The sequence below is a fragment of the Notechis scutatus genome, chromosome 1 (assembly GCF_049901735.1).
Source record: "Notechis scutatus isolate UNSWTSFEM ecotype Mainland chromosome 1, rNotScu1.2, whole genome shotgun sequence".
In the NCBI taxonomy this organism is placed as follows: Eukaryota; Metazoa; Chordata; class Lepidosauria; order Squamata; family Elapidae; genus Notechis; species Notechis scutatus.
Genome location: NC_142009.1, coordinates 106,374,519 through 106,398,678, shown reverse-complemented (window position 1 = coordinate 106,398,678; position 24,160 = coordinate 106,374,519). Strand labels below are relative to the sequence as shown.

At 40.7% G+C, this 24,160-nt stretch overlaps 1 protein-coding gene across 1 annotated transcript; it reads right to left on the bottom strand.

Annotated features, from left to right (window-relative positions):
* Positions 1-399: 399 nt before the first annotated feature.
* Positions 400-24,039, bottom strand: BEND3 (BEN domain containing 3). The gene is made up of 4 exons (XM_026666630.2): positions 23,728-24,039; positions 17,994-18,047; positions 15,651-15,862; positions 400-2,752 (listed from the first exon to the last, which is right to left on the bottom strand). The coding sequence occupies exons 2-4, from the start codon at positions 18,034-18,036 to the stop codon at positions 539-541; spliced, it is 2,469 nt and encodes an 822-aa protein (XP_026522415.2). The 5' UTR covers positions 18,037-18,047; positions 23,728-24,039; the 3' UTR covers positions 400-538.
* Positions 24,040-24,160: the final 121 nt, after the last annotated feature.

Genomic DNA, 24,160 nt, shown 5'->3' with positions numbered 1-24,160 from the left:
CATAGAAACTGTTGTGATTTTCCACTCTTTTCAAAGAGGTGTAACATTTTAAAATTGGAAATTTGAAAAATTTAAAAATTGATTAATTTCCAAATGATAGATTAAAGGTCCCTATTGAAAACTGTCTTAAAGAAATTAATTACTATTTAAAATTAATTAAAAATTAAACATTATCTAATATATTTCCACTGATGAATATTATATTTAGATGACATATTGTTAGATCAACTTTAATTATTTGTGGTTCTTTGTGATCCAGTTCAGGCGGTAACTGAAAAAAACAGCAAGAAATCTAAGCTACATAAAGGCATACTAAAGTGGAGTTATAAAATATCTTTTTCCGCCATATGCATTTGTTTCAGTAGGGCTTTTAAGAGAGACTCTCGCTGGATTATAAATTCCGACTTCTTACCCATTCCTGTATGTGCAAACATATATGAAGAAAAGATGTATTGATCAGTTGTCCTAGTGCTAAATCAGTTGACCGCTCAAGCTACTTCAAAATAACTGAAATCACCATCTTTGGAAACTTAAAATATCACTTTTTTGCTTTCTTGGCTTTTTTCAATATGTCACATTTTTTTCTATTTGGACGTCTGCATCTTTCATCAATGCTTGGTATACATTCATAATGCCAAACTTCATCCATCTTTTCAACGGGATAAACAGCTTCAACATAATGGCGGATGAGTCTCAGTCGGACAGGATCAAGCTGCTTCTTGTTACAAGCCCCTGAATGGTTGTATTGCAGTCTGAGGTTATCTGAAGTAAAAAGCTCTGGGAAAAGTCTTACTAAGAGTCTGGCAGCAAAGTTGCCAACCGAAAGACTTTGTTGTACTATCTCTCTTACCTCTTTATCAGACAGCAAATATAGAGAAGGCACAGAAAAGTCTGGTGGAGGAACAATAAGTTCCTCAAGTGGTATCTTGCAAAAATCTTTGTTGCTTCTTTCGGGAGGCAATGGTGGCCCTTCGAATTCCTCTTTAAATCGTTCTGGGTTTATTGCATAGGTCAGGAATTCTCTCCTCTCAGGACCCGGTACATGGACTTTTCGCTGTAATTGGTATGTGCGTCTCTGTTCAGTATCTCTCCGACGACATCTTTCATCCAGTTTCCCAACAAATTCCAGTGTCCATACTCTATCATTCTTAGCTCTTGGATACAGCATTTGCACGTAGTGTCGAATCAATTTAATTCTAATAGGATCAAGTTGTTTTTTGCCTAGTGAGCCACTGCAATTGTATTGCTTCCTTAAGTTTTCAGGAGTAAACAATTCAGGAAACAAGTGAACTAGCAATCGAGAAGCAAAATTACCTATAGACAAGCTACTTTCATATATGTTCTTAAGCTGCTCCTTACTTAACAGATAATCTGAGACGGGAACATCAAAATCTGGGGAAGGGATATCAAGTTTATCAAAGTCTATGGGCACAAGCCAAATCTTTTTTGATCTTCTACCTGGTCTTTCATATTCAAAATTATCTTCTACTTTTATAACTGACACATCATCAGGCAAACTTGAAGAATCATAGCAATCATCTCTGATCTGTTCATTCTCACTGTCATCCATATACATGCTTTCAAGTTCATCATTTATTCGCTGAACACAATGCTGTAACCAAGCCTTTCTCTCCTGCATAGCAGGAAAGTAAATCTCTGTATATCTGCGAATTACCTGAAGTCGCTGAGGATCAAGTTCTTGTTTTCCACACTCTCCATAACAGCTGTATCTTTCAGCCAATTTTCTATGATCAAAGAGTTCTGGAAACAATCTGTGTAGCAAAAATACACAAAATTCTCCAGGAGAAGATGCTTCATCTAAAAATTCATTTATATCCTGAGCATCAAACACCCATTCTGAGGCAACAGAAGTATTTCTATCAATAGATAGAACATCATCATCATCATCCTTATCATTAATATGATCAGACTCATAAAAACTGGAGGATTGTAGATCTGGTTGACTATTTTCCATATCTCTCTGAGCCCAAAAACTATTGAAAAAGTCATTGACCTGAGGCAAACATTCTGCTTGCCAAACAGCAGGATTTTTCACAGATGGATAACAGACTTCCACATAATTTCGGATGAGCTGCAGATGAAGTGATTCAAGTTTCTTTTTGTTAAAATAACCACATGTGGTGCAGGCCTTACTTAATTCATCCTCACTAAAGAGTTCTGGAAAAAGTTGTACAAGTAATCGGCAAGCCAGATCACCACCTGATGTACTTTGATCCATAATCTGTTTGAGTTCTGAGGCAGTCAGTTGATACTCAGGAGGGGGCTTGAATTCTGCAACAGCATCTATTGGGCTGACATGTTTCTTAATTCTACCGACTTCTAATGACAGCAGATCTACTTTGCTATGCAGTTGAGTCATGTTAGAATTTAATGTATTCAGTGTATAAAACATTTTTTGTATTAAAGAATAGATATTTGAATCAGATTCGGCAGTAATATTGCTTGTTTCTCTTTTCCGCTGCTCATTCAAAGTCCTAAGATTGGAGGGACTGCTAGGATTAATCTTTTCAAATAACTCAAAGGTAGTAAACTGTTCTGTTCCTGGCAAAGTCTTCTTCTCTGTAATTTTGTGAGAGATCCCATAAAGAGGTTTCTTGTATGAAGGCATAACTGTGTTATTCAAAGTTTCTTCACAAATCCACGTTAGACTGGAATTTTTGCTCTTGCTTGGCTGTTCAACATCTTCCTGAGTAGGCAATCCATCTCTGCATTTCAAGTTTGAGGTCTGATCCTTTCAATAAACAAACAGGGCATTAGTTTAAAATACCTTTGAATAAATTCTTAACTTGTCCTTAATGAACAAGTAATACATTGTCTGAATTTAAACAATGCATTGATTTAATCTAATTTGTCATTAGATCAGTTAGTTGAACTTAGTTCTCTAAAAGTCAGTAACATTTCATTAAATCATCAATTATTGTATCTATTGACTAAGTGCAACTAAATGACTCTTAATTTAACTAGCATTAACCAAACATTAGAGTATTATTTTAGCAGGCATTTGTTACTGCTTACGATTTAAATGAGAAGACAATCCTGAATGTAAGTTGATATTCAAAAAATAAAACAAAATTAATTATTTGACAGAATAACAAAAGAAGCAGAAAAAGATATTAAAATCCCATGTAATATTGCTTCTTTATCTTGTTTGTCAACCTAAGATTGCTGGCTTCAGCTAAAACAGATTCCCAAGCAATTTTCCTCCAGTAAATATATCTAGGTGACACTTGCATATCTGTCCATAAATGCATGCTTATTTACACTAGCTGATCTGAGGTACTATTCCAAAAACTAGAAGGGCCAAAGAAAAAAAATTGATATTAGTAACCATTAATACTTATAGAATTCAATGAAGATATTCAAGATAACCTCTGCCTTTTAGAATCAATCATCTTCAACAGCAAAAATATTGCCACTAATAAGATCATCTGGGCCACAACCCACTTGATCTCTGGAGGAACAGCACTGTCTCCTGGTTAGACTGCATATGGCAGGCATCTTCTCCCTGGAGAAGATGCTAAAAGTAACAAAAGATCAAGTTGTAAAGGACTTCATAGCAACCCTGAATTAGTCTCAAAGGTGTATTGTTAACCATTGCAACTACTGCAAAGTAGGAATTAATTGCTTGGACTGGCTAGCAAACACTTGCATTTTGTGGCAGCTAAATTGTCTTCAAAGACAGCTCTACATAAAGTAAATTGCAATAATCTATTCTAGAGAGGATAAGATTATGAGTTATGTTCTTGAATGCCTGTAGGTCCAAGAAGGTGTTCAACTGAGAAATAATCACAACTGGCCAAAGGCCAAAGGCCACATCCTCTACTACTCTAGCAGTAGCTATGAATCCAAGAGAATCTCCACATTGCACACTGTTTGCTTCAGAGGAAATCCAACCCTGTTCAGAACAAAATATATTATCAGAATATTGATGAAACTGCAACATACAATAGCAACTTCATCCTGCTGGAATTCAATCAGAATCTGAACAAGTTGGAGAACTGAAAACAGAAAATTCTTGAACAGATAGAATTGTAAGATTCCATATTTACATTTTTACAATAAAAAAATATAGGACAAACATATAAAATTTGTGATTTGCAGCTTGAAGCACTACATCAAAAAAACAGGTGAGGTATTCACAATAAACTCTTCACGAGCCAGCAGTGTGAACCAGATACTCAAACTGGGAATTAGTTACTCTCAATTTTGGGATGCATCAAAAGCACTGAATGAAACATATGGGACAATCTCATTCTCTTCTACTCTGCACTGCATACTTGAAGTACTGTGTACAATTCTGGACAACACATTTCCAGAAGGAAATTAACAATTAAAAATAGGTCTAGAACAGCGGTCGCCAACCGATTTTGGTGGGCTGTAGAAAAATCTCACCCCCAGAGCACCCCCCCCCCCAAAGCAATTAATCCAGGCTGTGCAGAAACACAAAGCTGTGCCGCCCACATGGCCTGCGAGAACTCTCCCCACCCACTCACTCCTTACCTGGTAAACTTGCCTGCTAAATTGCTATTTTTCCTTTTTTCCGACCATCAGCTGTTCTGCTGTGCCGGGAGATTTAGATTAGCTAGGAAGCAGGAAATGGTTGGATTTCTTGCTTTCTAGCTAGTCTTTAGATCTTCAGCTCAGCACAGCCGAACCTCCCTTAGGACTGAAGGTTTGCTTGCAAGCAAATTCAGTGCAGACTCACGGCAAGCAAATTTGAGAGACTGAGCTAGCCGATGGCAGATAGATAGATCACTGAATGATTCTGTGAGCAACTCAATCTGCCTGCTTTGCCTGATTTTGGGTAAAAGTTGCTCTTTTTTATAAAAAAAATCAATATTTACATGCATGGTGTGTTGTGAGTTAATTTTGTGAGTTAGCTTGCTAGCAAATTTTATGACAGATTGAGCTAGCCAATGGCAGATAGATAGATCTCTGAACGAATCTGTGATTCTATGAGCAACTCAATCTGCCTGCTTTGCCTGATTTTGGGTAAAAGTTGCTCTTTTTTATAAAAAATTCAATATTTATATAAATATTTATAATATTTACATACAAGCCATGCCCAGCCAGACACATGACCACCAAGCCACACCCACAAATTAGCCCATGCCCACAGAAACGGTTAGTGGTCCCTGGGATCTAAAATTATGAGTTTGGTGGTCCCTGAGGTCCAAAAGGTTGGCGACCCCTGGTCTAGAAGATGACAACTATGATACAAAGACATGTCCTAGGAAGACTGGCTGAAGGAATTTGGGATTTTTAGTCTGACAAAAAGACAACTGAGAAGACATATAAAAAGAGGGCCTTTGGTAAGGAACTATATTTCCTTGCCCAGAATCTAGAACCAGAAATCTTGGTAGCTGCAGCTACCAAGATTTTATTTAAATGAGAAAAATGTATTTCTCGAAGTTTTTCCTTATATTTAAATGAAACAGTGGAACAATCTGTCTCTGAAGTCTGCAATTTCTTTATCACTTGATATTTAAAGAAGAATCCAGAAAGCCAACTTTGGAGAATGGTTTATTTGGTTGTAAACTATAGAGGATTAAACAATATATTTGCGGTAATTTCCAGCTGCATAATTTTATGATGCTAAGTTTTGCTCCATTCAGATAATAGATATATTCAGTAAAGATTTCCATCCCATAATTTGCATTAGTCTTTACATTGCAATTTCATTTTCAAAACAGACATTCTTATTCATCAGTGTTGAGGGGGGGAGCCTTTATCTGGCCCTAAGTTATCTTCTCTTAAATTTGTCTAAATACTACAGGTTGCAAAACAGGATATGATGGCTTAGTGCAGGGGTCCTCAACCACCGGGCGGGACCGGTGCACCGGGCCGTGGAGCACTCTCTACCGGGCCGCAAAGAATTTTTTTAAAAAAATGGCGGCTTTCTTCACCTTCGGTGAATGCTGCTGGGATCGGGGATCAAGGACACAAATGAAAGAAGGGGAGGGAGGAAGCAACCGAAGCCTGTCCTTCTCTCTGGGTCAGCTCTCTCAGTCGCTCTCTCGCTCCTCCACCAGCACAGGAAGAAACTGCTTCAAAAAGCGGGGGCTTTCCTGTCGCCGCAGCTTCCCTGAAGCGCCCGTTTCTCCCCACCCCACCCCGCCCGCCCGCCCGCCCGCCCGCAGTGCTCCGTTCTGCCTGCCTGCCTGCCTTCGTTAATGGTTGAATCGGAACAGCTTCGCTGAGTAAAAGAGGCGAATAGTTATTATTCTCAGCGAAGCTGCTCCCAAACAACCAGAAACTAAGGCAGGCAGGCAGGCAGAATGGGACACTGTGGATTGAAGCGCGCGCGGGTGGGAGTGGGGGTGAAACGGGCGCTTCGGAATAGCTGCGGCGACAGGAAAAGCCCCCGTTTCTTTGAAGCAGTTTCTTCCTTGGATGGTGGAGCAGCGAGAGCGAAGCCTCCTTCTCTTCTCTTCCCCCGGTCCTTGCAAAAATTTTCTGCTTGAAACCGGTCCCTGGTACAAAAAGGTTGGGGACCACTGGCTTAGTGCAGGTGCTCCAAGTTAATAATCACAGTCCATCTGCTTTTCCCTGCCAGCCTGTGCCTTATGATTTTCTCCTTTCCTCTCAATCCTTCCCCATTTCTTATTAATGATAAATCCCTTGCAGGGTAATGGTATGAGTTTTGTGCTCTCTATACTTATCATGGTCCAAAGTATGAAAAACACTGTCAGATTAGGGCCAAAGTGACACATGTCTAAGGCTACCTACGAGCTTGTTGGGTAATTCTGAGCTATTCATTCTTTCTAGGCCTAACCTTCTCCACAGCATTAGAGTTCCAGGGAAAAGTGCTCTGTTAAATTTAAGTGGTCCTGCTAGATTTGACCTTAAATATTTTTATAACTTTTATATTTTTAACAACAATGTTTAATGTTATTTTAATGTTCAAAATTCTAATATTATCTTAATTGTGATTTTTATTATTGGAAGTCACCCTGAGCATTGTGAGATAATAGAGAAAAGTATACATCTAAATAAATTATGGTTGTATAAAACATATCACATCATAACACATATGCACAGAAGCAAAGCATTTCTTCTCTGAAGCATTAAAAAGGGCGTTGGTACTTACCTGACACGCCCGTTCTCTTTGAGCTGTGAAGAGCATCCAGTAGTGGGATGTACTTCAGTCTCTGCATGTCTAGGCTGGGCTTAATTTGTGGAACGTTCCTCCTCCTCCACGGGACTCCTCCCCAGCGTTCCCCAGTTTTGGCGAAGACAAGAGAAATAACCGCCCTCGTCCTCAATGCCCTAACAATTCACTGGCCGAAACAGGACCACACCAGACGGAAAAAAGGGTGGGGCTGGATGCTCTTCACAGCTCAAAGAGAACGGGCGTGTCAGGTAAGTACCAATGCCCTTTCTCCCATGAGCTGTTCAGAGCATCCAGTAGTGGGACATACCAAAGCTTGGCCTGTCCTACGGGAGGGACTCCGTTTGGCCTGGAATCTCCTCCTGGTCCCTGTGGACCTGTTGCAGAACTCTTCTGCCAAAGGAGGCCTCAGCGGATGCAAACACATCTATTTTATAATGCCTAATGAATGGCGATGGAGAGGCCCAAGTTGTGGCTCGACAAATTTCAGTTATTGGTGCCTATGTGGCCCACGCTGCCGATGTTGCGGCGCTCCTTGTTGAATGAGCTGTTATGCCCCTGGGCACATGCAGGGATTGAGTCTGATACATTTTCGCTATCGCGGCCCGTAGCCAACGGCCTATCGTAGAAGGTGAGACCTTGCATCCCTGAGTGTTGGGCTGAAAAGACACAAATAAGGCTTCAGTTTTTCTGAAAGCCGCTGTGCAGTTGATATATATTTGCAATGCTCACCTCACATCAAGCCTATGCCATTGTAGTTCCAACCCTTGGGATGGTCTGGGAAAAAAATTAGGAAGTATCAGCTCTTGTGCCCTATGAAAAACCGAGTTAATTTTGGGTATAAATGTAGGATCAGGACGAAGGACCACCCGGTCAGAATGGAAAACACAAAGATCTTGTCTGATAGACAAAGCTGCAATCTCCGAAATATGACGAGCAGAAGTGATCGCTACAAGGAAAACTACTTTATACATCAGAAATTGGAGACTTGACGATTTCAAGGGTTCGAAAGGGCCCTTATTGAGTGCAACGAGGACCTTGTTAAGGTCCCAGGTGGGTTAATGGTGTACTGCTGGAGGGCGTAAATTTGTGGCTCCTCGAAGGAAACTCCGTATGCATGGATGATGGGAAAGAGATAGTAGACCTTCACAAGTGAGAACTGACGCCAAGGCCGCCACCTGTCTTTTCAACATATTAGGTGATAATCCCTTGTCAAGTCCCTCTTGCAAGAACTCTAGGATTTGAGCCACAGATGGAGAGATGGGATCAATTCGAGACTCGGTACACCATTTGCAGAAACTGGACCATATGGCATTGTAAATGCGAGTTGTTGAGGGGCATCTGGCGGCTTGGATAGTGGCGATAACTCTGTTGAAAAACTTTTCGCTCTTCAGACAACTCCGTTCAACCTCCAGACGGTCAGGTGCAACCATTGAGGGTCTGGATGTTGAAGGGGTCCCTGGGTTAGTGAGACCCTGGCTGGTGGAATTCTCCATGGTGTTGATATGGATAGACTGCGGAGGTCTGCAAACCACGGCCATCTGGGCCAGTAAGGAGCTACTAGAAGTAGTTCCGCCCTCTCGTCTAGCAGTTTCTGGATGACCTTGGGAACCAGTGGAAGTGGCGGGAATGCATACAGAAGTCCCAGGGGCCAACGACAGTGGAGCGAATTGAAGTTCTCTGCTCCTTGCGAGGGGTACCTGGAAAAAAATCTCGGGAGCGTTGAGGGGGGAAACGAACAGGTCCAAATGTCCTGACCGCCTCTTGAAACAGGGTCGGATGGAGGCTCCACTCCGATTGATCTATCGTGGCCCTGCTCAGCCAGTCTGCCTGTGTATTCGACAGACCCGAAATGTGCTCTGCTCTGATGGAAAGTAGGTTGCTCTCTGCCCAACGACACAAGCGCTCCGCTTCTCACAAGAGATGTTTCGACTGTGTGCCCCCGTTTGTTTATGTGAGCTTTGGCTGTTACGTTGTCGGTCAATATTAGTATGTGCTGATTGCGAACCTGTGGAAGGAAGCTGCAGAGAGCCAGGTGTACTGCTGGAAGCTCTAGCCAGTTTATGCTGCACGACTGTTCTATGGCGGACCAGTGGCCTTGGGTTGTGAACGTGCGCTCCCCATCCAAACAGGCTGGCATCGGTGGTGATGGTAAGTCTGTGTGGCAGCCTCTGTTGATGACTGGTCTGGTCCACCAGAGGAGAGATATGAGGACCTTTGATGGTACCTTGACCTTGTATTTGGAGTTGCTTCGGCCGGAGCGCTGGTACGGGTGCAGGAACCACTGGAGGGATCTAGTGTGGAGCCGGACCCAAGGGATGATAGAGATACATGAGATCATCTTGCCTAACAATTTTGATAGTTCCGCTAGGGACACCCTCTTAAGACCCTTGATCTCCTTGATTAATTGCTGAATGCTATTTAGTCTATCTGGTGACAGGTAAACTTTGCCTTCCACAGTATCTATGACTGCCCCCAGATGGGTTCACCGAGTCGATGGTGTTAAATGACTCTTTTTCCAATTTATTGAGAACCCGTGTTGTTGTAGGATTGTAATGCGTTCTGAGTATCTTTGACTGCTTGATGAGTGGAAGATGACAAAATAAATATGTCATCATGATAACACTGGAGTTGTACGGGGATATCATGGAGATGAGCAGCTAGCGCTGCGAGAACCTTTGTGAAGGTCCTGGGGGCAGAAGCTAGTCCAAAAGGAAGGGCCACATATTCAAAATGGTGGTTATTATAACAGAATCTCAGAAATTTATAGTGGGAAGGCCGAATAGCAATATGTAGGTACGCCTTCGTCAGGTCTATGGACGTGGGGACGTCACCCTTTCTGATGCCAAGTAAGATAGATTGCAGGGTGTGCATTTTAAACTTGCGATATACTAAGAAACGGTTGAGACGTTTCAGATCCAATATTGCTCTCCACCCCCCCGAACTTTTGGGAACAACAAAAAGATATGAATAGAAACCTCGCCCTTGTTGGTTGGTGGCTACTGGCTGGATGGCTCGTATGTCCAGCAGGTGTTGGATAGCTGTTCCATGAGATTACGTTTAACTAGGTCTCTGGAGAGAGGGCATGACATGAAAAAATCTGGGGAAGTGGATTGAAACTCCAGCACAAGGCCAAATCTAATTGTGTCTCTGACCCAGGAATCAGAGGTTGAGGAGTCCCATTGGTCTGCGAATAATTTAAGGTGCCCGCCAATGAGTTAGGGAGTCCAGGGAGTTATCTTGGACGCCAAATGGACCTGTTTCCTGCTCCCCGAAAGGATCTCTTGGATTGACCACCCCTTCTGCTCCTATCCCCGAAGTCAGACCTGTCTGGCTGCTGCCCTGGTCTGAATGATGGGGGTCTCTGATATCTGGGTGAAAAGGATCCCTGGTAAAAGGGCCAAAAGGATCCCCTCTGAAAGGACTGAGGGTTTCTAGAATCTGACTTCTGAAAAAGGAAAGGAAGAATTTTCTTTTTGTTTCGGATTTCAATTAGTAGCGGATCAAGGGAAGGGCCAAACAGTCTGTCTCCCACAATTGGGGATGAAGCCAACTTGCATTTGTGCTTAAAGTCCACTTGCCAATGTTTTAACCATAGTAAGCGTTGCGCTGTGACATGTGAAGTAATGGCCCTGGCTGAAAACTTGATTGCATGATAAGTTGCGTCAGCTGAGAATTCAGCAGCTGCTATAAGTTTAGCAATATCTTGGTGCGCTCTAAGGTTGGAATTAGGGACATGTTCCCGTAAGAGGCGGAGCCATCTGAGAGAACGGGTGAAGAAGGAGGCGGCCATGGCTGCTCTGATGGCCCATGCATCAGACTGATGGGCTCTGCGTAGGGCTAGCTCGGCCCGTTTTTCCTCCGGCTTTAATGCCTCCAGCGCATCACTGGGAATGGAGGAGGACGCTAATCCCACTATTGGTTCATCTACCTCGGGAGTATTCAATAATTTTGAGAAATCAGGGGCCAAATTGAAATATTTCCTGTCATATCCAGTGGGGGCTGGGTACACCGCTGCAGAGGCCCACTGTTTCTGTACCAGGTCCGAAAACATGGGAGGAACTGGGATCACCTCTGCTTCGACTATTGGTTGGTTGAAAATTAGATCTTCTGGTCCCTCTTCCGAAGGAGTTGAAGTGGTAGAAGGAGTCGACTTGTTTAGGTGTGCAATATTTTTTGCCTTAAACAAGAGAGATCTGAAAAGTTGTGGGCGGAATAAGCCTGTAAAAACAGGTTGGTCAGGAACAAGGCCCTCATCCTCAGACATTCCCCTTTCTAAGGGGTCTGCTTCTGACAGGGGCTCGCTGTCATGTATTGAGCCTGATTCAATCTCTTCCATTTGATCAATTTGATTCACTTCTTCTCCTCCTCCTCCTCAGTCGGCCCTTGGAGGGCGACCTCCCCTTGTAAATGTACCTGGGTATAGTGCTGCTCCGATTGGGAATCATAATCAGCGATCTGATTATGATTATTATTATTACCTGGTCATAACTGTGTGTTGAAGACCTGCTGCGATTCCCTGGCGGATTGCCAGCTCCATCCAGGCCTTCATCCTCTCTGGAACTTCCTCTGGAAGAATGTTGTCCTGACGAAAACTGGCAGCCGTTGGAGTGAATGTGGATACGGGAGCCCTTTGTGTGGTTGGTGTCCCAGATACTCGGGCCTGTTGGCCTTGGGGAGCCAAGCTGCGCCTGGATGAGAGGGAGAGATCTAGGGGAGGAGGAGGGTGGGAAGAGGTAGACGGACCTGGACTGGAGGAGGGGAAGTCCTGTGAGACCTTGTGCGCCTCCTGTGTGCACTTATCTATCTGTTTTTGTAAAGCTTTATGGCGCCTGATGGCATCCCTTTCTGAAGTTTTAGAATTCCCTTTAGCCTGCTTAGGTTTGTGCTGAGATTTGGCTTTGATCTTCAAGGATGAGGTCTGAGAGCTGCTACCATCTGCCATTTCGATTGAAGTTGGAATTGCAGTATGCTTGTTATACAATGCAATAATGTGAAGGCGGTTGGCACGCCCAGAGGCCTGATCTCAGGACAGACCGGTTGCCCTGATGATGTTTTTATTGCCCCCTTTCCTCTTTTTTTTTGAATAATACCTATCTATAATGAGTCGTATCTCAGTAATAATATTTTATTGATATTAAAATATTATACCGAAGAGAAAATAATAATAATAATAATAATAAATAATAATAATAATAATAGTTGTTGTTGTATTATATAACCACTAATAAATAAATAAATAAATATATATGTAATATATATATTTATATATATGAATATATATTCATTATATATTCATATATATTTATATTGTATATGAATATTAATTAAGTGGCATGATGTTAAGTGCTAAGAAACCAAACAGCCAAATTGAGAACGCCTAAAGGCCCAGATTGATAAGGGTAGAGGCCTTCAACAGCTTCCCTGCACAGGCGGACACAGGCCTAGGTGCTCGCTGTTGTGCCGCTGGGTTGATTGGGCTGTGAGGGTTAAGCCAACAATTTAACTGTAAGAATAGCCTCGAATGTAGAAAAAAAACAAGACGAAGGGTATAATGGTCCCCAGTGTTCCTGAAGGGAACCTCTGCTTGGAACAGAGTTACCTCACACAGCACGAAATGGAATACAGGCGCGTGGCCACAAGGTCTTGTAAGAAAAGATGGCCTCCGGACGTTAATCTTTTGGTGCGCTCCCCAGCAGCAAACTCCTGCCGTGTGAAGGAATAGCCTCCGATGGCTTTTCCTATAAGGCTAAACGGCGGGGAAAGGTGGAAGGCACTAAGCATTTGAATCCTCCACCCCAAGTGGCGTTCAGAGGGGGAAGGAAAGCGATACGACTCTGTTGGGAGCAAAGAGCTCATGCCGCTGTTCAGGTAAAAGAAACTGCAGCAATCTGTCGGAATGGCAGGGGTAGAAAGATCGGTTGTGGGGAGGAGGCGCGGAGCAGCGCTGAAGCCTCCCGCCGCTTTGGGGCACGAACTGGCATTTCCCTGTAATGCGAGTGATCTCTGTAATGCGAGCCAACGTCGAGAGATCACAATGTGATTAGAAGGCTAAAGGATTCTAAAGACAAGCTGATTAACTTTCAAACCTGCTAGCAAGGAAAGAATTTTTCCTGTTTCGGCCAAGGAAGAATCACAAGCACTGCCTATCTCTCACGAGGCTGAGCCAAAACTGGGGAACGCTGGGGAGGAGTCCCGTGGAGGAGGAGGAGCGTTCCACAAATTAAGCCCAGCCTAGACATGAAGAGACTGAAGCACCTCCCACTACTGGATGCTCTGAACAGCTCATGGGAGAACAGCTCAATCCTCTGAAAGGCTCCTCACAGCTGATTCAAGCTTTTCCCCAGTACCTGTGGAAATGTTGCTTGAATATGCCTATTACTGTCATCATCATCATCTTTTTATTCTGAAGAAAAGGGATTTATATAATGCTCCCATCTACAATTTTCCATACAACAACTATCATGTAAGCTAATTGAACTGAAAGTGAGGACCTGACTCAAAGTCACCCAGTTGGCTTTCACATCTAAGAGAAGACTAGAACTCAGTCTCCTGGTTTCTAGTCCAGTACCTTAACTACTACACCAAACAATCTACCCTACATGCACAATCAATTGTTGTAAAAGCCATCAAAGCAGCGACATCAAGCCTTCTGGAAAGAACAACTGTTTAACTGTTCAAGGAGAAATGTTTTGTTCATGCTAACACGCTTCCCAAAGTGCTTCTTTCAAACAAGCTGCATGTCCCTCTGATATCAGGCTCATTTGCTTGGATCCTAATTAATATCACCAGCAGGAAAAAGTGTGACTTATTTTTACTCTGCTCTTTCAGAGTTCCTTTGTTTCACCGAAATCTAGCAAGGCTAGATTTCCCGCTGGAACAGTGAGTATAAATGTAAGAATTTGGAAAATTATTTCCTTTATTTCCTAATCATTGGCATCCCCCATTCAATATAATGATTTCCACAAACAGAAGTCCTTCAGTGAACCTTCAAATCTAAGCAATCATGTATAACAACTGAATTATTATGATGTCCAAATTGGTATCTATTTGTAAATAATTATCTTCTGGTAAAGGAAATATACGAAATGTCAAAGAAGCTGCTAATGGCCATAATGAAGAAATCAAAATAATGCAAAACGCTTATATAAATTTGTATCTGATACAGATTATTTCTTGAATTTCTCTATCATTAGGTCATAATTCATACTAATATTTTGCATTGTTTGTGTGTCTTCAGTAATTCAGTACACAACAGATTTCTATATTTTGCAAACACATTTTGTCTCACAACATCAATATCAAATTGTAAAATGGAAAACATAAAAACATATGTGAATATTCACACTTTAAAATCAAATTGTGTTTATTTATTTTACTAGCCTAATACTTATTCAAATACTGCAAAGGCAAATATGCACTGAACATTCTATCTTAAAAACACAAGGAAATAAGTATTGTTGTCTCATTAAAAAATAGCTTAAATATTCCCATTTATTTTCACTAACCTAAGATTGTATATACCGTATTTATCGGCGTATAACACGCACAGGCGTATAACACGCATCTTCATTTTAAGAGGAAATTTCAGGAAAAAAATTAAAAAAATTCTGCCTGCCTGCCTTAGTTTCTGGTTGTTTGGGAGCAGCTTCGCTGAGAATAATAACTATTCGCCTCTTTTACTCAGCCGAAGCTGTTCCAATTCAACCATTAACGAAGGCAGGCAGGCAGGCAGAACGGAGCACTGCGGGCGGGCGGGCGGGCGGACGGGGTGGGGAGAAACGGGCGCTTCAGGGAAGCTGCGGCGACAGGAAAAGCCCCCCGCTTCTTTGAAGCAGTTTCTTCCTGTGCTGGTGGAGGAGCGAGAGAGCGACTGAGAGAGCTGACCCAGAGAGAAGGACAGGCTTCGGTTGCTTCCTCCCTCCCCTTCTTTCATTTGTGTCCTTGATCCCGATCCCAGCAGCATTCACTGAAGGCTTCTTAACATTATATCGGCGTATAACACGCATACATCATTTGCCCCCTATTTTCAGGGGGAAAAAGTGCGTGTTATACGCCGATAAATCGGTACATCAAGGCTCAACATATAACAGCAATGATTAATCTTTGAGGAGCAGTTACACAAAACAATGTCAGATACTTACTGAAACTTTGTATATTGATAAAACCTGTTTATTCTAATTTCAGCCATAATTGTAATACTAATGACAAAATATGAAAAAATGAGACATATTAAATAAATTACTGGTTTGAATATATAAAATCTGCTTTAATGTAATGCACCTCATGTATTAAATCAATGTTATCTAATAATAGTTTAAAATCTGTTTTGAATCTTGTCTTTTGAACTTTTGAATATACTATTTATACAAACTTCCATAATGCAGACTTGAACTTCATAGCAAAAATTATTTCAGTCTGAACAAATACATTTCACTGTTGATATAAAAGTATATCAAAATGTATATTTATCAATAATCCCAGAAGGATAAAATAATAACTTTTAGAAAGAAGTTACCTCTTGTGTAATGCCTCTTTTTTTCACACTTGGCAAGATTTCTTTGTGGTTCCCCGAACCATCCAAACCAAATGAGGTTCGTTTTCGCTTATTGATGTCTTGTAGGCAAGTTATTAAACCATCCAGTGAATTTTTTTCAGGTCTTGAAATCACAGAGCAGTCTAGCACTTCATCTTCTTTATCAGTTTCTCCTTTTGCATTATTTTTAATATCTAATTTAAGAAAAATAGTAACAGATAGGAAATTTATAAGCTACTGATTCCAGGCACATGTTTTGATATGATATACAGTGGATATAAACTATATAATGGATGGTATTGGGGTAAGATCAGCTTACTTAGATTTAGGCTTTTCTGCACTTTGTAATATATTGCCTAAGCTAAAGAGAATAGCACGAGGATATTGTATACACGCATATATACACTGGATATAAAAGTCTATACACCCCTGTTAAAATGCCAGATTTTTGAGATGTAAAATAATCAGACCAAGATAAATTACTTCAGAATGTTTTCCACCTTTAATGTGATATATAAGCTGTACAACTCAACTGAAAAACAAACTGAAATCTTTTTTTTGGGGGGGGGGGAGGGAGAAAGAACAATAAAAATGTACAATATGGTTGCATAAATGTGTGCATCCTCTTATAAGTAGGGATGTGGTTGTGTTCAGAATTTACCAATCACATTCAAATAGATGGTAAATAGTATACAGGTGCCATCAATTCAAGTTATTCTGATCAAGCCCAAAGAAAGTTCAACTGTTTTAGTAGGATTTTTCTGACGTTTATTCAGTTGCCTCTTACAGCAAAAGGCCTGGGCTACAAAGAGCTTACAAAGCATCAAATGGATCTCGTTGGAAGATATCAGTCAAGAGAAGGGTATAAAACAATTTACAAGTTTATGGTTTGATGAGACCAAGGTTGAACCTTTTAGCCATAATTCCCAAAAGCGTATTTGGGGCAAAAAGAACACTGTGTATCACCCACAGTGAAACAGTGAAACAGCACTCTGCTTTGGGGTCTGCTTTCATTCATCTGGAACTGGGGCTTTAGTGAAGGTGGAGGAAATTATGAACAGTTCAATAATCAGTCAATTTTCACATAAAATCTTTAGGCCTCTGCTAAAATGCTGATGATGAAGAGGAATTTCACCTTTCAACACAACGATGACACAAAGTATACCTTCAAATCAACAAACAAATGGCTTTACCAACAAATCAAAGTTTTGGAACAATGAAGCCAAAATTCGGACCTGAATTCAGTTAAAAATCTATGGGGTGATTTGTAGGAGGGCTATGTACAGGAAATGCCTTCAAAATCTGGCAGACTTGGAGTGCTTTTATAAGGAAGAGTGGGCAAAGATTCCAAAGGCAAGATGTGCCATGCTGATAAGTTACTGCACCAAAAGACTGAATGCTGTCATAAAATCAAAAGGTGCTTCAAGATATTAGTTGAAAGGGGTGCATACCTGTGCAACCACATGGTTGGCCTCAACTTATCTGAAAAACATCCAAGAGGCGCATTCCTTCTTTTCAAATTCTACCCTTTCCTCTAGGCCCTGACTGCCCACTTCTCGGCTTCAGGTAGCTCCCATCCAAAGGGATAAACTAAAGATAAAAGGATGAAATCTCTGCAAGGTTTTAAATCAAATTTAGTTACTGGCCATATGTTATGCTAATAATAATGGAAATGACAGGGGGCACTGGTGGAAAGAAAAAAAACCGGTAACCTTTCAACTTCAAAAGTTGAAACCTTCCTCTAAAAACTACTCCCACACCAGCTACAATCAGGCTTTAAGTCATTCTCCTATGACAATGAATATGCAAATAGTAATATATGAATCCAATGTCCTGCTTATCAAAGTATGCTAGAGGTTATATGTCTATAGTAAGATGGTGTTCCCATCTGAAATATGGTTCTACCTGTTTGGGGCCACGATCCTCCTCAAATGCTTGTCTGAACTCACTTTGACCTTCAGGCTGAAAACATTTTTTACATTTGCTATCAGGCATATTTCATATTGCTAATATAGGAAAGTAGAATGATCAAGATATTACCAAGGAACCAGTGAACCTTCCAATCATAATTTTGCTAATACTTTCTCAGAATAAAAGTATTTGGTTATCATCTATTTTTATTTAGAACTGAACATGTATAAAATCTCAATTTTCCCACAATGTATGTAAGATGTTAGGAGAAAAAAAACATTAACTGGAGAGTGAAAAAATAACATTTATACGTTAAATTGCCCAATTCATTATTACAATACTTACATCAAAATAAATATTGGCTTTGGTTACATAAATATAATTTGATAAGGAAATATATTTAAAGAACAGTACCGTCAGTATTATCTTCATCATCAAATAATTCAGCTGAATTCATATTCTGTTCCTCTACATCAATAGAAAAAGAAAAAAATAGAAGACAAAATAAAAGCACAATGTAAATCCATGACCCAAATAGTGCATAAGTAAGATGTACATCAAGTTGTAAGCCGTACTTAAGTTTTAGGCAACAATGAATACACTGTAATTCTATGCAAGGGCAATGTTTGCTTATACTGTTTGGTAGGCTAGGAGAATAAAATATGTTGCTTGGGTCATGAATTAATATTATTAATAATGTAAAGAACTACAATAGTGTCAGACTGCATCAAAGTTGTACGAAATATGTTGGTTCTTTCAGAGACTAGCAACACAGATACTCCTAAGCACAATACAGTACATTAATGATATGTCATGTCGGACTTGGATCCAAATGAGCCTTCTTGTGAATGAGACTTCTTCCACTAAAGTCATTTCAGTTAAACTGATTTTCCACAATAGAAGTTAGTGGGGATGGAGGGAAGATTTTTTTATTCATTCAATTTCTCATTTTATTACAGGATTATCAAGCTTTTTAGAGTAGCTTTTAAGTAAAGACGAAAGAGATTTGGAACAATTATTTCCATAAAAAGAATTCTGCATTCAAGAAATTAACATTGGATTGGAAATCTTAGGGATACATTTGATCTATTCAATTCTTTTGGAACAATAAGTTCATTGTTAGAAAAAGGATTATCTTATATTCATTCTAATAACTTAGGCTGCCATCCTATGGGTTCTAACTGTTGACATAAATTCTTTCCAATATCCGAACAAACAAAAGAAGTATGCAATAGAAATAGCCATTGGGTGTACATCTTCCAATCTTCTGCAACTGCTTTAAATGCATTCTTTTTCATTTATTACAACATAAAATAATATCCCTTTATGTGTGTTTTAAATAAACATGGAGGGAAACAATTGCAAATAACCCCTGCTTTTTTCCTAGTAAGGAAAATCATATGCCTGATACCAAATCATCAATGGGAAGTTTTTACCTACTCAATGACTATGAGGTTATTGTGTATGAAGGTTTTGACATTTGCATTTTCTATTTTATTCCAATAGAGTAGAAGTTGGTTGAAATGCCACCAAGATTTGACATTACTGTTAATGGAAACAGGCTAATATGTTCTTTAGACTCTGGGACATAATATAGATCAGTAGTTTGTTTATCTAAATGCACACCCATTTGGTTATTAAAGCAGTATTTCAGAACTCTCAACTGTTTTCTTCTACAAAATAATTTTAAAAAGTTAGATTCATTCATTCATTCATTCCTTGTTTTCCTCAAGCTTTATTTAGGCGACCAGACTTCCATTCATGAGAAATAAAAGTGTATAGTATGCACAAAAAATCTATGCTTTCCCTCCTGATCTATACATACACTGTTTCAGTCCATTTTATTCTTCAATTTCACCTATTCCGTTGAATGGTCCTGAAGGGAGATTTTAGGTACATTGGTGATAGCACCAATATACCAAAACAGCAAAAGGGTAATTCAAAATTTGATTTTAGAAAGTTACAAATGAATTAAGGAACCAGATAAACTTGAAATAAGATTTGGAATTAATAACAAACCCTTCTTGTGGAAAAAAATATTTTCTTTTGAATTAAAAAACACAATAGTAATCCTCACTTAAATGGTCACAGTATGACTGTTTGAAGTTATAAATGATCATGCTGCCCCCCTGAGATTAAATTACATGTCAGCCAGCCAACTTTATGACCAGTCACAGTATTCCAAACATGCATGCGATTGTGATTCATGATAGATTTTTGCAGGGTTCAGGCAAAAACAACAAATGTTGTGTTTGCTTAATAACTGCAGTATTCACTTAACAATCACAGTATTTGCTTAATGACAGCTGCAAAAAATGATTGAAAAGTACTTCAGGTCATTTGAGTGTCTTGATTTATGACTGTAATTACTTATGATAGTAATTCCTCTTCAATTATGGTCATAAATCAAGGACTACCAATAATAAAGTATGACTTTAAAAATTGAACACTAGAGGGAACTAGAAGGAACTAAAGATTACAATTAAAGAAGAAGAACACTGAAATTCAACTTACAGTTACAGAGTGAAGCAAAATATCTTAAGACTGGACATATTGAAGGATATTTTTAAACAATTGACGCAAAAGCTAATTTTAATAGTGTCTGCATCTATAGATAGGCCATGTCTAAAAGATATTATCGAAGAGGAACAAGTTCTACTTGACAAAACAAAGACTAAGTTTAAAGTGGATTTTAATATAATCAGAGTGACATGGAAAAAGATATTACATTAGTTACACAAAACAAGCATGCTGATGTCTTAATAAACAAAAAAAATTACACAATGAACAAAGACACTGGTTTGTATAATTTTCCTCTACTGGATTTATAAGAGACTTGTTAAGTTTTAAAGAATTTTGTGAGAAGGGACAAAAAAAATGAAAAGAAGTCAAATTTGAATGGACTAAAGATTATGATTACTAGAAGAAATATAAAGCTGATTTATTTGATCAAGGCTAATACTGGTAGTCCCTGATTTACAATAGAGCCCAAAATTTCTGTTGCTAAGTGACACAGTTATATGAATTTTGCCTCACCTTGTGACCTTTGTTGCCACCATTGTTAAGTGAATAACTGAAATTGTTAAGTTAGTAACACAGTTGTAAAGTGAATTTGGCTTCCCCACTGACTTTGCTTATCAGAAGACCGCAAGAAGTGATCACATGACCCTGAGGCACTGCAATCATTGAGCTACTTATCTAGCTAGCATATTTAACTGGCTAATAATCATCCGAATTTTGATCATGTGAACATGGGGATGTTGGAGCAGTCATGTGAAAAACTTTGTAAATCTCTTTTTCAGTGCCTTTGTAACTTCGGTCAATAAAAAAATGATTGTAAGCTGAGTACTCCTTCTATAAATATGTTGTTATCCTTAGGAACTTTCATGGACTTTTGTTGGCATCAACATTGAAATAATGATTTTATGGATTTATTTATAAAGATATTAAATATGGGAATAAGAAAAAAATTGCTATATTTTAAGAGGTGATAAGTTCCTAGAATTATTTATATTTGTGATGAAGATGGGAAGTCATTTATTTAGTGTATATATTTCTTTTCTTTTTCTTTGCTATATTCTATTTTTTTCCCTTTTCTGGTTCTCAATTTTTCCTTTTCCTTTCTTTTCTGTACTTTTTCTTTTTATTCTTTTAGTTTTTTTAGTTAGTTTCAGGTTTTTTGCTATTGTAATTATATTTCTTAATAAAATTATTACTAAAAAGGAAATGAAAATGGTGCCAACTATGGGGGGTTTACAAAGAATTTTAAAGGGCATTAATAATAAACAATTTCTTTTCGAGAATAATGTCTTATGACGTATGCCTTTCTATTATAAGGCAATGCTTTAGATTATAGACTTGTGCATGTGTGATAGGAAAAGGATCCATCCAAGGTTTTATATTATCCAATAAACTATTATAAATTGCTACAAAACTCTTTCATAAACTTATACAACAAACAATTATGACTGCAATCCTATTCATGCTTACATTGATATAAATGCTGTGAAGGTATTAACATCTGTAATTTGTAAAAAAGCCTATCATTAGCCAGTTTCCATTACCCAAAATCTCTTCTATATCTTTATAGTGTCACTGCTTCTATTATATAATATACTACTATATACAACAGTATACTTTATTCTGTCGCTGCTGTTACTATATAATATACTAATATACTACTATAAACTTACAGAATAATAAAGATAAGTATAAGCAACAAAGTATAAGAGGATGGGCAGGGGGAAGCTAACTGTCTGAGGTATTACTTGCCCTGTCACTCCAGTTACCCTACCACTGGCAGTTACCTGAATAGGGGATGCTTATGAATATTAGGAATTCCCAGGTAGCTTGAGTCTCTTAGGTATATACCCACAAAATTAAAAACACCATTTTCTCCAGTAGTGATAATGATAGCTACTATATGCCTATCAGATCACCAAACAAAATGGCAGTTGCAAGAAGTAGCCACATTAACTTCCTTAGTAGGAATGACAGCTATCTCTGAGCACCAAAAGCAAGCAAGCAAAGATGTTTTTTGCCACATGAAATTTTCATGGCTTCCCAAGGAATTAAAATATGTCTTACTCCTTGGAAAAGCTAATGCAGATCCCTATTGGGGAGCCTCAAGCAACAACTCTTATGACATCCTCTTTTCTTCACCTTCTTATCTAATCTCAGCCAGAGCTAAAAAGCTTGCATCTGTTGAGTAAAAAAAATTCAGGACAGCAAGATCGATCGGGGCAATGAACTAAAGAGGCAAGTTGTTTGCCTATGTGTCCTATGAAATGTGGCATCTGAATACTCAAGTGTGGCCCAGGATACTCAACCCTCATCGCTCTGTTCTGCCCTCTCAAGTCAATGCACACATGCTTCAGCAACTGGGAGCAGTGGAGCATCAACTGGGCTTGTTCATTCACTCCTGTTGTCTGGAGTCAGCAGCATCTCAAATTGACTCCACCGCTTCCAAACCTCCCCACCAAATCCCTATTTCTGCCAGCACCCTCTTGTAGTATCCTTTCAGCAGGTTCTCCCTTACGGCAGGTTCTCTCTATGGATGGAACAGGCCCATTTGACATAAGACATAAGAATTTCACAACCAACCATACAATAATCTCTGTCATAAAAGTTGGCCTCGAAGTCATGCCTCTGAGCTCCCTAGCTACCTGGCTATGCTCTCTAGGCTACTTCTTAAGTCCCTCTGGCCAATTCGACCACGGGGACTAAAAAAAGCCCATGGCTTATCCCGAAAGAACCATCTAGGTTAGGAAAATTGGCCCAGTCAGGTAAAGTAACTTAAAAGTCTGCAGAGATTCTCAGTCATCCAGGTTCTGGATGTCCCAAACCTTTGGTTTCAAGTAACCTAAGGCGCGAAGACATTCAGCACCCCTCCCTTCACACGATTGCTAGGCAGCGCTTCGGGTCACGTGGCTATTCTTTTTTTTTTCCTTTTCCCTCCACCCCCACCCCAAATGGCCGACGCGAGGGATGCATGCCCTCTCCCTCGCAAACTTGACTGGCAAGGAGAGAAACTTTTATGAAGAACTTAATCGGCAACAGTGCCGCGGTCGGCAGGCGCAGCGACCGTGCCACTCACCCCCCACCCCCCAGGCCCCGCCAGTAGTCGCAAAAGAGGATCCCGTTGCCATCCGGGGAGCAGTTTCTAAGGCAACGGAGGAGGTGGGACTTGAAGCAAGCAAGCGTGAAGGCGGACTGGGGCCACGGCCGGGCTCGCTGGCTACGCGCTGAAGCGCCTTTTCCAAGCGGCCCTTCCTCAGCAGCGCGTCTCTCCCTTCCCGTTGCTGCGGCAGCTGCTGCTGCTGCCACAAGGCTTTCCTTTCCTCACCCTCACAATCCCGCGGAAGCCCCCTCTGTGGGGAAGCTGGAAGCCCGGCGGGAGGAGGGGAAATAGCCTTTCCTTCCTTCCTCTCACCCTCCCTCCCGCTGACCGACGGGGGTGGCGGCGCCCGAGCTGCTCGGCCGCGATAGCACAGCCATGGCTCCCCACAGCCGCTCTGCGCCAGCCGGGGAGACCGCCCGACGCGCCCGCTCTCCCGGAGGCGCGGAGCTAGTCATCCCGGCAGCGCACCGCGAGGAGATAACGCGCGGGGGCCGAGCTGAGAAAGTTGGGGAGAGGGAAGGGGCTTACCTGGCTCCGTCTTTAGGCACTGGAAAAAAGGAGGGTGGGGACACTTGGCCTCTTGGTCTCGAGTGGGTTTGCGGGTTTTTTTTTTTTTTTTGAAAAAATAAATATATATATGTAAAAAAAGAACGGCCGTGTCTGGCTCCCCCGGCTTTCCCTCCCCCTTGGCGCTTTGTGTGAGTGTGCGTGTGTGAGTGTGCGCGCGTGTATCTGTATGCGAGAGGGTCCGCGCGCTCCGCTCTCGCGTGACGTGACGGGACCGTGTGTCATTTCCGCACAAGGACACTGGGTCCCGAGGAACTGCTGCGGCCACCCGGGACACAGAATGTGCAGGGGAGGGGAGGAGGAGGAGGAGGAGGAGAAGTGGGGGCGGCGGGCGGGCGGGCTGACGAAGTCCAGGCATTGCCGCCGCGCGCGGCCGCGCGCTCGCTCGAGAAAA

Coding starts and splice junctions, on each gene's coding strand:
- BEND3 (XM_026666630.2), bottom strand. CDS start 18,036: ATGAATTCAGCTGAATTATTTGATGATGAAGATAATACTGACG. Junction 15,863..17,993: donor TGATGAAGATAATACTGACG/GTACTGTTCTTT, acceptor TTCTTAAATTAG/ATATTAAAAATAATGCAAAA. Junction 2,753..15,650: donor AAAGAGGCATTACACAAGAG/GTAACTTCTTTC, acceptor GTTTATTGAAAG/GATCAGACCTCAAACTTGAA.